This window comes from Felis catus, chromosome C1, assembly GCF_018350175.1.
Source record: "Felis catus isolate Fca126 chromosome C1, F.catus_Fca126_mat1.0, whole genome shotgun sequence".
Taxonomy (NCBI): Eukaryota; Metazoa; Chordata; class Mammalia; order Carnivora; family Felidae; genus Felis; species Felis catus.
The window spans coordinates 126,452,613-126,465,062 of NC_058375.1; the positions used below are offsets into that span (position 1 = coordinate 126,452,613).

Sequence of the window (12,450 nt, forward strand, 5' to 3'; positions counted from 1 at the left end):
CCACACAAAGGTCTCTGCATAAACATTGACTATGTAATTTATAAATTGATTTTGAAGGCAGAACAAGAATTCTGAAGATGTTTTTATTGCATAAAATTGATAAGGTGATGTTTTTAAGGGAAAATCAAATTAGATTGCTGTGTACTTGTTAACGGTTCTAGTTGTAAAGCTGCTGTATTAAGTACTCCTATGATCATATTTAAGGAAAAACATGTAATATGAAGTTTTTCTTTAAGTCATTTGAGTCTGGAGGTGCCTGGGTGGCTCAGTCGGTTAAACATCTGACTTTGGCTCAGGTCATGATCTCACGGCTCGTGGGTTTCAAGGCCCGCTTCTGACTCTGTCCTGACAGCCCAGAGCCTGGAGCCTGCTTCAGATTCTGTGTACCCCTCCCCCTCTCGTGGTTTCTCCCTCAAAAATAAATAAATATTAAAAAATAAATAAATTATTTGAATCTGATATAGAAAAAGAAGCAAATGAGGACTTGTTCGGTGTAAAATTTTAAATGTTATAGTTTCAGTGGCTTGTACTTAGTTACCTGATGCTGTGTGTTTATATGACAAGGTAACAATGTTATTCCACAAACATTATGTATTATGTAACAAGCAGTATGCAAAGGTGTGTATTTTCTTATAAATAAATAAGAAATAGTGCTTTTCCTAAGGTACTTACATTCTAGTGGAAAAGGAAAAAAAAAACATTTGTCTACTGTGGGAATGACTAGGAACAGTAACCAATTTGAGCTATTCTATGGTGCCTATAACGTGTAATACATTTCCATCTGCTTCATATCATTTTAATGAACTTTGTCTTCAGAATGCCAATTGTGGGGGTTAAACCTGTGTGCTAAATATATATAGCCACTAACTAGAAGTGGTTAATTTCACATTTCTTTACTATTTTAACATGGCTACTAGGAAAATTTTAATTACATTTGTGGCTTACATTGCATTGCTCTTTGATAGTGCTGGTTTGGGCTATAAACTTATTTTAATTTTTTTTAATGCTTATTTATTTTTTGAGAGCAAGCAGGGGAGGGACTTTGGGGGGTGGGCGGAGAGACAGAGGATCCGAAGCAGTTCTGTGCTAACAGCAGAGAGCCCGATGCAGGGCTCAAACTCATGACCCTTGAGATCATAACCTGAGCCCAGGTGGGACACTCAACCAACTGAGCCGCCCAGGTGCCCCGGGCTAAAAGCTCTTAAAAAGTAATACCAGTCAACTAATGAAAAGTATAGACATTTGTATCTGTGAACAAAATTATTTTGGAATTCAGACTGTAGTAATTTGTTCCATAGAAAAGTTTGCACATTCAAACTAATCTTAAATAGTGGCCTTATTTACAAGTTGAAAAAAAAAATTCTTTTCCAGTCAAGAATTAAGAGCATGAAAACTGTCATAGTTTCATGCTTGGGGAAAGAAAAAATAGCTTTGAGCAGGGAAAGGAAGTTCTGAGGATTTGAGGGCAGTCTTTAAATGGTATTTTGATTCAGAGAAGATACCAGATTTTTACAAGCTCCCACATCCTTGGGTAGTTGGCATTGCTCTAGCTTAGTGATTGCTATTTAGATCACTAATAGAAGTAGCCATTTGAATCAGTGGTTTCCTTTATGTAGACTTAAACATCTGTTCAAATTATTTTTGTTAACTAAACAAACAAAAGTTTCCTGAAATAATTACATAATTTAAATATCAAAATTAGGTACGGCTGGGTGGCTCAGTCACTTGTCTGGCTTTGGCTCAGGTCATGGTCTCACAGTTTGTGAGTTCGAGCCCCACATTGGGCTCTCAGCTTTGGGTTCTCCACCTTCTTTCTCTCCCCCTCCCCTGCTGGCACACTCATTCATTCATTCATTCTCTCTCTCTCTCTCTCTCTCCCTCTCTCTCTCTCTCTCTCTCTCTCTCTCTCTCAGTAAATAAACTTTTTTTTAAAAAGTCACAATTAAATGTTGTTTAAGAAATGGATATGTAGTATACCTTCTTAAAAAGAAACCTAATTTTCCTTTTAAATTAACAAATGTGCTATGAAGTTATACAGGGTTAAGATAAATGTTGTTTACCAGTGTTTATTGTGCTGTGATTAGGTTTCTGGTTTCCTAGAAATTCCCTTTATTGGCAATAACTTAAAAAGGGAAGTCTTTGACATTAGCTCCTTTAAAAAAAAAAATCTTTATTGAAATCATTCACAGACCGTAAAATTCACCCATTTAGAATGTGTAATTTAATGGGTGTGTTTACAGAGTTGTACACTATCATTGCAGTCTAAGTTTGTAATACTCTCACCACCCCAGAGGAAACCCTATACCCATTAGCAGTTGTTCACTGATTTCTCTCCCCCTTTCAGCCCTGGACAACCATTTTCTGTCTCTCAGTAGATTTGCCTATTCTGTGCATTGCATATAAAATGAAATTATATAATATATGGTCTTTTCACTTACAACGTTTGCAAGATCCATCCATGGTGTAGCATGTATCAGTACTTCATTCCTTTTTACTGTCATCATTCCTTTTTTACATTCCATCATGTGGATATACATCATTTTATTTATCCATTTATCAGTTGATGAACATGTGGTTTGTTTCTGCTTTTTGCCTATTGTGAGTAATGCTGCTGTGAAATTCCTGTACAAGTTTTTGTGTGGACATTTTCATTTTTCTTCGGTATATACCTAGGAGTGGAATTGCTGGGTTGTATAGTAACTCTATAGACCTCAGTAATCTTGGCAAGCTTTTTGAAAACATTTTGAGAAGCTGCCACACTTTTCCAAAGTAGTTACACCATTTTACCTTCCCACAAGCATTGCATTAAGGGTTCCTTCCAGTTTCTCCACATCTTTGTCACAATTTGCTATCTTCTGTCTTTTTTTTTTTTTTTTTTTTTTTTTAGTTTATTTTGAGGGATGGGAAGAGAAGAGAGAGAAAATGAGAATCCCATGGAACTCTAACTCAGAAACTGTGAGATCATGACCTGGGCCAAAATCAAGTCAGACACTTAACCACTGAGCTGCTCAGGCACCCCTGTCTTTTTTTTAATTATCATTATTATTATTATTGCCATCTTATGGGCATGCTAGTGAGTATAAAATAGTAGCTTATGGTTTCATTTTGCGTTTCCATAGTGACTGGTGGTGTTGAGCATCTTTTCATGCATTTATTGGCCATTTGTAGTATCTTTGGGGAAATGTCTACTTAACCCTTTCCCATTTTTTAAATTGTATTGTCTCTCTAGTTGTGAAAGTTCTTTGTATATTCTAGATAACAGTTCCTTATCAGATACAGGATTTGCAAATATTTCCTCCCATCCTATGGGTTAGCTTTTTCACTTTGCTGATGGTTTCATCTGTAACACATGCATTTAATTTATTAGGATTTTTCTTTTGTCACTTGTGCTTTGATGTCATATCTAAGAAAACATTGCTTGATCCATTGTCATGAAGGTGTATTCCTGTTTTCCTTTACAAGTTTTTATCTCTTAAATTTAGGTCTATGATCCATTTTTAGTTAATTTTTCTATATGGCATAAAGAAAGGGATGGATTTCATTTTTTTGCATGTGGATATGCAGTTGCCCCAGCACCATTTGTTGAAAAGACTGTTTTTCCTCCATCCAATTAAATGTTTATTTCTGGTTGGGGGCGCCTGGGTGGCGCAGTCGGTTAAGCGTCCGACTTCAGCCAGGTCACGATCTCGCGGTCCGTGAGTTCGAGCCCCGCGTCGGGCTCTGGGCTGATGGCTCAGAGCCTGGAGCCTGTTTCCGATTCTGTGTCTCCCTCTCTCTCTGCCCCTCCCCCGTTCATGCTCTGTCTCTCTCTGTCCCAAAAATAAATAAACGTTGAAAAAAAAAATTAAAAAAAAAAAATGTTTATTTCTGGAATCTATCCTATTCCATGATCCTTATGTCTTTCCTTATACTATTACCACATGGTCTTGATGACTGTAGCTTTGTAGTTTTGAATTCAGAAAGTATGAGTCTTCTAACTTTGTTCTTTTTCAAAACTGTTTTTGCTTTTCTGGATCCCTTGTGTTTCCATATGAATTTTAGAATCAGCTGGTCAGTTTCTGCAGAAAAGAAGCTGAGATTCTGACAGGGATTGTGTGAATCTGTAGATCAATTTGGGGAATACTGTCCACAATATTAAGTCTTCTGTAGTATTAGTTATTTGTTTAGCCATCTGAAGGAAAGGGGACTTTGAAAGATTGATGTGGAATATTTGAGTATCTATGCAAGTTGCTTCCCAATATTCTATGACTATTTACCATTGGCTGGTAGGAGCTGAGTGTATAAGGGAAAATAGAGACTTAACTGAGTTTTTTTCATTTTCGTAAGTTTCATAATGGTAACTTATCCTCCATAAATAAATACTTAAATGTCAGGTTACAGTAAGCATTTAAATACTTTTATTTATTTATTTTTTTTATTTTTTAAAATTTTTTTTCAACGTTTATTTTTGGGACAGAGACAGAGCATGAACAGGGGAGGGGCAGAGAGAAAGGGAGACACAGAATCGGAAACAGGCTCCAGGCTCTGAGCCATCAGCCCAGAGCCCGACGCGGGGCTCGAACTCAGGGACCGCGAGATCGTGACCTGGCTGAAGTCGGACGCTTAACCGACTGCGCCACCCAGGCGCCCCTTAAATACTTTTAAATATAATGTTGTTATTCTATGGAAATCAAGCCTTATTCTCTTAATTATTAGTGCTTTTCAGCAGTATTGAATAATAGTATTTTTCAGTCTTATATAGCCAGCTCTCTTCAGATATAATTAGAAATCTAAAATAACATCCAACCTGAAGACTTTTTGTATTTCTCAGCATAAATTTTCTTATGTTGACAGTATTACACTCACACATAATTATATGGGTAGGAAAACTAAAATACCAGGCTGAATTAATGACATTTTTTGTAATACTGGAATGTCAGTCTTTTCAGTACAACAAAATTAAGGATGTAAACCAGTTTGTACTGAAATTTTGGCTTAATTGGTCAAGCTTGGTGAGATCTTTACTTTTTTTTTTTTTTTAATATATTTTTATTTGAGAGAACACGTGAGCAGGGGAGGGGGCAGAGAGAGAGAGAAACTTAAGCAGGCTTCCGGCACAGTGCGGCACAGTGCGGGTTCGATCCTGCAACCCTGGGATCATGACCTGAGCCAAGATCAAGAGTTAAGACACCCAACCAACTGAGCCACCCAGGCACTCCAGTGATCTTTGTCATTAACAAATGGACATTTTAACCTATTTTTCTCTTTGTTGAGGAGCCATTACCCCCCTTTATTTTTCCATATATCTAAGCTTATACTTCTCTTTTCATATTCTAGACCTTTCTGGGAATCTTCTAAAGTTATGCCATTACCACTTTTCTTTAACTGTAGCCTTAGGCATGTGATTTCCCAGTTTTTAGCTGTGATACCTAGAACTAACTGGATATTAATGAAGTCTTTTGAAGGCACAGGGAATAGTTATCCTAGTCTTAGGAGAGGGGGAGTTTGGAGGCAGTTAACGAACAGGGAAGAAATGGCTTCACCGGCTTATAGGACCCAAAGATGAAAAATAACAATAGATTAGAATAAGCTTCTTGATGATGTATTAGCAAATAGAAGGCAGATGTGGAAGTCTTTTCTTTGTTTCTCTTAGGACTCTTTTGGACTAGGAAATTTAAATTTGAAGAGTAATAAAACAGCTGTGGCTTCTTAAATACAAATGTATACATAAGGTGTATGCAGAAAATATATTACTAAAAAGATGAAGACCGGAATGATTTCATTTGAAATTGACTGGTATGGCCATCATCAGTGGCTTTTGTTAATTCAAACTGACCTTGCCTCCAAATATCAAGGTTGAAGCCAACATTGGAGAGTGAAGAATGTCAGCAGTGAGGGCATCATGAGCAGAAGGGGGAGACAGCAGCCAGGAATGGGCAGGAAGAGAAAGGATGGAGAAGGAAGGGAGTCAGATCAAGAGGTAGGAATGGAAACATATAAAGGAATAGAAAAAGAGAAGGGGGTGAAAGGAGGGGAAAGGGACGAAAGGCATACTGGTGTAATCATTGAAGTAATGTCATGTATCATCATTTTGGTGTGTTTGAATCCGCTTAGTTAGGGCTCCAATGGAACCTTTAAAGAATTGAGTTTAACTGTGGAAGGAAAAAGGTGAGCAAGAAAGAAGGGAATTTTTAAAAGCATGTTAAATCACCTTTAAATTTTAAGATCAGCATTAGCAATACACAATTGTTGTTTACAGCATAATAATGATAATGTACTTTACAGCATAATAATAATTTCAGTCATATTACTCTGGGCACTATTCTAAGTGCTTTATGTATATTGATTGATTTAATTCTCACCACAACTTTATAAGCAGATACTATTTCTCCCATTTTACAGATGCAGAAACTGAGCCACAAAGAGAATAAGTAATTTGCCTAGGCTAGTCAGATAACAGAGCCAGGATTCCACTGAGGCACCCTGACTACTATGCTACAGCTGGCTTCATCACCTCTACCTCCCCCTCTCCATGATTTGTATGGTATATTTCTGTAGAAATTTGTCTTGTTTTGAGAATGTGATAGCCTTTGGAAACAGTTGTACATTTGCTAGGCTGACAAACTTGACACTATTTAAAAATCAGTTTTTATTTCCTTCATATATAGTAATTCAGGAAAGTTTATTAAAACAGATAACAGAACACAAAGATGGATCATGCATGGTCCTTGTCCCCAGTGAGCTAAATCTCAAGTTGTAGTTGCTCCCTTGAACCAAGTATCTACTCCAGTATTGGTGTGAATTCTTTGACTTTGAACCAAGTTTACGTGCACTGATGAATGTCTGTTGCCTTCAAAAGGATGCTCCCTTTAAAAGCCACAGGCCAACTAATAACATAGCCATTACTTAAAACTTTTTGGAGTTCTTTTCCTTTCAGTAAGCCACACAGCAAAATCCGCTTTCTATATAAAAAAGCAGAGGTACCTAGCTTGATTACCTTCTTTAGTCATTCTTACTTAAAATTAAAGCCTCACATGGATATTCACAAAGTATTTATCTAAAAAGGTGTTTTGTTTTGTTTTGTTTTTACAGCCCTGATGGAGTAAAATGTTTGCAGGCTGTAGAGGAGGAAATGTGAATGGAGTTAGTGGATTTCACCAGGAACTTTGGAAGAGTATTGGGTATTAGTGTTGCACTGGAGGAGGATGAGAATTGAGCCCTATTTAGAGGGAACAGAAAGACTTCTGTGAGGAGTGTGGGTAAATAAACCAGGAATCTACCCTGAAGATCTTTGCTTAGTTCTCCGAATATTTAATTTTCTTAATTATTTGTAGAATTTTAGAATCGTTCATTAGTAAACATACTTTGTTTCCATTGAGACTATATTGTAAGGAGAAAAAAGTCTGTGGTTTGAAAGTACTTGCTATTGAGGCTTATAAAAAGTCTGAAGAGAATGGAGCAATCACTGGGAATCCTAAGAGGCTGTGCCAGGAAAAGCTCATTGGAGACTTTCAGAAGGTACCTTTTAGGCAAGTAAGAGAAATCTTGGATCATCTGGCACTTAGGAAAAAAGTTTATTAAGTTCAGTCTAATGTGACATGTGGCTTGAGCCTGTATTGCTTCACTCTTTGGTAAATAGTGCTAGCATTTGATGGCCGGCTTAGCCATTCCCCTCTTAGACATGAATTAGGTAAAAAGTGAGAGATTGTGGGACACTGAGAGTATCTTATATTGTTTCTTGCATTTCTTACCTTTGTATTGGCTGTTAGATTTTTACTGTGGGATTTGGAATACCTAGAATTTAACATTGGTGCCTTTATATTTTATATGTGGATTATCCACCTATCATTCACTTGGCAAATATACTGAACAGCAGCTGCACAATGCAAGACAATGGGAATGTGAATGAATAATTCAGTGTCTATATTTAAGCTGCTTCTGGACTAGTAGGGCAGACAAAATTAGTAAGCCAGAGGTTAGAATACAGCGAAAGTACAATGACAGAGGTGTACACAGTTTCCTATTGAATAAAGAAGGGCACTTCATTTTGACTGAGGAATTTTCCTTAGGATGAGGTAAACATTTAAGTAGAAAAGGAATTAAAGTAGGTAGCATGGGAAATTCTCAGTATGTGGAAAAAATAACTGGGATAGGAAATGATTGTCCACTCTCTTGTACTTTCTGCATTTCAGAAAAATCCCTGCCCTGTATGGCTGCTGTTGTACTGGTATTTCAAGAATATTAACTGATTTTCATGTTACTTAATTAAATCTTTGGTAAAGAATAATAGTAGTTTACTCTAAATCTAAGAAAACTAAGAGTAAGTTGCCTTTTTGAGTATTCTTAATTTTTAAGTCTTTTCCTTGTTTTAATTTTGAAAGATGGAAATAAGTTGGAAAGTCCAAGTTGAAATTATTCAGTCCTTTTAAGATAACATTACTTGTTCTTTGGAGCCAAACTGATGTAATTTTACGTCTGTTTTGAAGTCATTTTCACTCCATTTACTCATCTGCAAATGAAATTGGACTAGCTAGAGAAGGTCCCTTTCAGATCCAAAATCCAGTGATTAAATTTCATGGCTCAGCATTATTTATAAGTTGTTTTAAAAGCTCAGAGGAAAGAATCTACCTTCTGGTATCAGAAATTTTGTCCTTAACTACCCAAATCATGTAGCTTGCTTAATGCCTCTTTCTGTCCTCCCCTCCCTCTTCTGGCATTGTTTCTGTATAGTGATTGGTGATCCCTAAGATACAGTAAGATTCAGATGTTCATCTCTTGAAAAATAACCTGAATCTTGACTTCTAGAAATCATCTTCCCATGAAAAATTTCTTCTGTGTAATCTTAGAATATTATTTGAATTTAGAGTATGCCTGTTTTCTGAGTCAGCAGTAAATTTGATTTATTACTTTTTGGGTAAATATTGCTCAGAATTGATGTTTCTCTAAGTCAATGTCTTTATAGTGCTGTGTTCTTATACTTCAATCCCAAGAACATATAACTTAACTAAAGCTTAAAAAAAAATTGCTTATTTCTTGATCTCCATTTGGCAATGTCTCTACTCTGTTGATTTATCTTACATGTTCATTATCTGGTTCTTTAGCTATCGTTAATATTGCTATAGTGAAGTAATAGAGTACTCAGTAGCAATTTCATGTTCAGAATCTTCTCATTTTGCCTTGTAGATCCTTTTTCTGTCCTAAAGCAATATTGCGTAGCTCTTAGCCACACAAGTGAATTGTTGGTTAATTTAAAAGAAACCTAGAAAGTAGTGGCTGTATCTAAAAAGAAGGAAAATCTAGGTATATTTTACCTATTTTTCATGTTTTTTAAGCTACGACTTTATTATTTTGCTTGAGTTTTTATTTTACCTCCACAATATGCATTAATAATAAGTTAAACTTTATTTTAGTTTGCCCAAGTGTAAGTCTTTTTCCTTTTTCCCATTGCTATTCTATTTGCAAAACAGTAAAGCAAGTTTTAGAAACTAGGGTAACTAGTTTTATTTAATGAATCACTTTATTAAAACTCTTACATCTGTCTTGTTATAGCCCAAGTCACAATTCATATTTTTAATACTACATTCCTTCCTTGCACGCCCCACCTTAGAAAGTAGAAGGTTTTTCCAAAATTTTTTATTTTTAAATCACCAAATTTTTATCTTTTCTGCAGATAATATCACCTACTGCATTATTTTTGGCTGCAAAAGTGGAAGAACAGGCTCGAAAACTTGAACATGTTATCAAAGTAGCACATGCTTGTCTTCATCCCCTAGAGCCACTGCTGGATACTAAATGTGATGTATGTAAAAATAATTCAATTGGCGTTGCCTTCCAACTGCTGCTTATTTCTTTTACCACTTAGGAATGCAATACCAGGGAGTGATCTAACAGAAACATATTTCATGTATATACATGAATTTCATTATCATTCTGAATCATGTTAAGGCTGTGATTCAAAGGTGGTTTTAAGTGTTTCACATTTTATTGCTTATCTTCACAGCAAAGCTGTGATATATGTAGTGGTGATCTTATATCACTTCCATTGTTTGGGTGCATTTGAGACCAAAGATGAATAACTCTTAAAATATGTCAGCAATGGAAAAAGAAAGAAAGAAAGACCTCTGGTTTTGCCTGTAGACCAGTAAATAGTAATTTTACAGAATTGTTCCTTTATTAATGCATATATACTAATAGTTATCTCTGTCATATGTAAAAATGCACTGAGATAATGGCATTTAAAGGAGTAAGATAATGATGTTAGCCATTTAATAATAGAGAATGTATGATGATGCAAAGATTGTTCTTGTAACTTCTATTAACATGATAAATTCAGAATTATTTTTGGTGAATACTTAGGGTATTGTTCAAATGATAGAAATCTATGTTTAAAAAATTACTTTAGTGACCTTTTCAAAATGGGGCATAAATAGAGGTGTTTTTCACTCTTGAGTTTAGCAACATGCCCTTACATGAATATTGATGATGTATTTTTTTTTATCACCTTAGTTGTTACAATTTAAGAAATTTGACGGTGATAGAAATTTTTTTCATACATCTATTCCCAGAGCAGTTGCAGTAGGAGAATAATTTATTGAAGTTGAAAGAGAAGGCCTTCTGTTTCCCCATGGTGTATGATACATCATTTTGGTATTTTATATCTAAAATGTTTTAATCTAGAGATTTGAGGGTTTGCTTTGATTGTATTTGTCTTCTCTAAAGAGAGGAAATTCTACACAATAACTCTGACTGTTAAGGAATTTCCACTTGAAATATCTTAGGTTGAATTGATAAGCCTTGTCTTTAACAGGCAGGTTTGAATTTGATTTTCTTACTTGAGTTGGTGCTTCCTTTGGTAAAGTGTCTTGAAGCACCACTGCCTATGTCAAGTTTTACATTACAGGCTGGAGCGTTTGTTGTTTTCAATGAAGCTCTACCTCCTTTCATGTTATCGTCGTCTTGAGGGGTTTTGTTGCTATTTACCTTGTTTGCATATCCTGTATTAGAAGTAATTCAATTTAGATTGGTTGCAAAATATAGGATTTCCCTGTCACCCTCAATGTACTTCCTTCATGTTCTTAAACTAATCTGGCTCTTCTGTAATCAGTCTGTGATTTATATGAGACTTAGCGGTCCCATAGTCTCATAGTGTTGATCTTAAGCATTTTAATAGTATTATTTTTACCTGGCAGGCTTACCTTCAACAGACTCAAGAACTGGTTTTACTTGAAACCATAATGCTACAAACCCTAGGTATGTACTCACAGCTGATGCTATTTTTGTGGTGTTCTAAAGAAAGAAAAAAATTTCTGGAATAACTTTATCATTGAAGATGTTTCATTTTAAAACAAGGTTTGGGCCAGAATAGTATAGCCTGGTTATAAGAAAAACTTTTTTTTTTTTTTTAATTTCATTTGGCATAATTTAATTGAATGGTAAACATAGTTTTCATTGTGAAAGGCTGTTGCATATGATTGTAATGTGCACAAGTATTCATGGCAGTCTTTGCTCTCATAGCACTTGTAGTCAGTTTTTAATGAATTTATCACATCATTTTTAATATCACATAGTGTAGTTATTTAACCATTCATCATCCCCTTTTAAAAGTTATATTGTCTTCAAGTTTCATGCAGTTTAAGTGATCTCTAAAGATTATTTATTCTGATCTTTAACTTTACTTATGAGGAAATTGAGGCCTGAGAAGGTTTATCTTGTATAAAGTCATATATTACTTCTGGAAGAGCCTAGCGAAGTGTGATGGAATCACATGGGCTTTATGGAGATCTTGTTTTAAATCTGTAGGCCTTTGACTTGCTTTGTAAACTTAGGCAAAGTTCTTTGATCTTGTGTACCTCCATTCTGTATATGCAGGATAGAGTAATAATGTCTTAAGTCTTAACATTGTGAACTTAAGAATGAGAGATAATGTATAAAAAATGACTACATGGTGTATATGTCATAAATAGCCATTATTCGTTATGGTAGTTATTTCATATGTTACTCCGTTCCCAATCATTGAAGAGAAGTGCAGTAATAGTCTCCCATCATGACAGATTCTTTTTATTAGAAAAGTAGTTTGTTTGAAATAGATACAACTTATTTGATGTTGTAATAGTATAAAAAGATACAAAAATAAAAGTGAAAATCTTATTCTCACCAAATCCACTTACTTAGCATGTTATTTTTTATATAAAATTATATAAATATGAAATTTATAAAGACCTGTGTAATAAAGTTTGAAAGGAAAATTATATTATTTTAAGGGGAACATTAGAATTGACAGTATACACCTCTGGCTTTGATTAAAGTATGGTTTTGCAAGTTTAATTACAGTAGAAATATAAATAGATCACACAACAACTTTATAAATCTAGATTACCTGTGTATTAGGATGACACTCGTTTACTGCTTCTGAAGATGCTAGATGTGACCTCCACTTTAAAAAAATTTTTTTTTTAATCTTTAGTTTTGAGA

At 35.0% G+C, this 12,450-nt stretch overlaps 1 protein-coding gene across 10 annotated transcripts in view; it reads left to right on the forward strand.

Annotated features, from left to right (window-relative positions):
* CCNT2 (cyclin T2) overlaps positions 1–12,450 on the forward strand; it is a 41,385-nt gene that overhangs the window by 12,085 nt on the left and 16,850 nt on the right. For 5 of the 10 annotated variants that reach the window (XM_019838023.3, XM_003990727.6, XM_019838024.3 and 2 more), the window contains 2 exons: positions 9,650–9,778; positions 11,169–11,229. In XM_019838023.3, coding sequence (XP_019693582.1) covers positions 9,650–9,778; positions 11,169–11,229 — 190 coding nt within the window. Of the gene's footprint in view, positions 1–4,650; positions 5,960–6,381; positions 6,524–7,071; positions 7,239–7,530; positions 9,280–9,649; positions 9,779–11,168; positions 11,230–12,450 lie in introns of those variants that run through there. The other 5 variants (XM_045034820.1, XM_045034818.1, XM_045034819.1 and 2 more) reach the window with 5 other exon arrangements.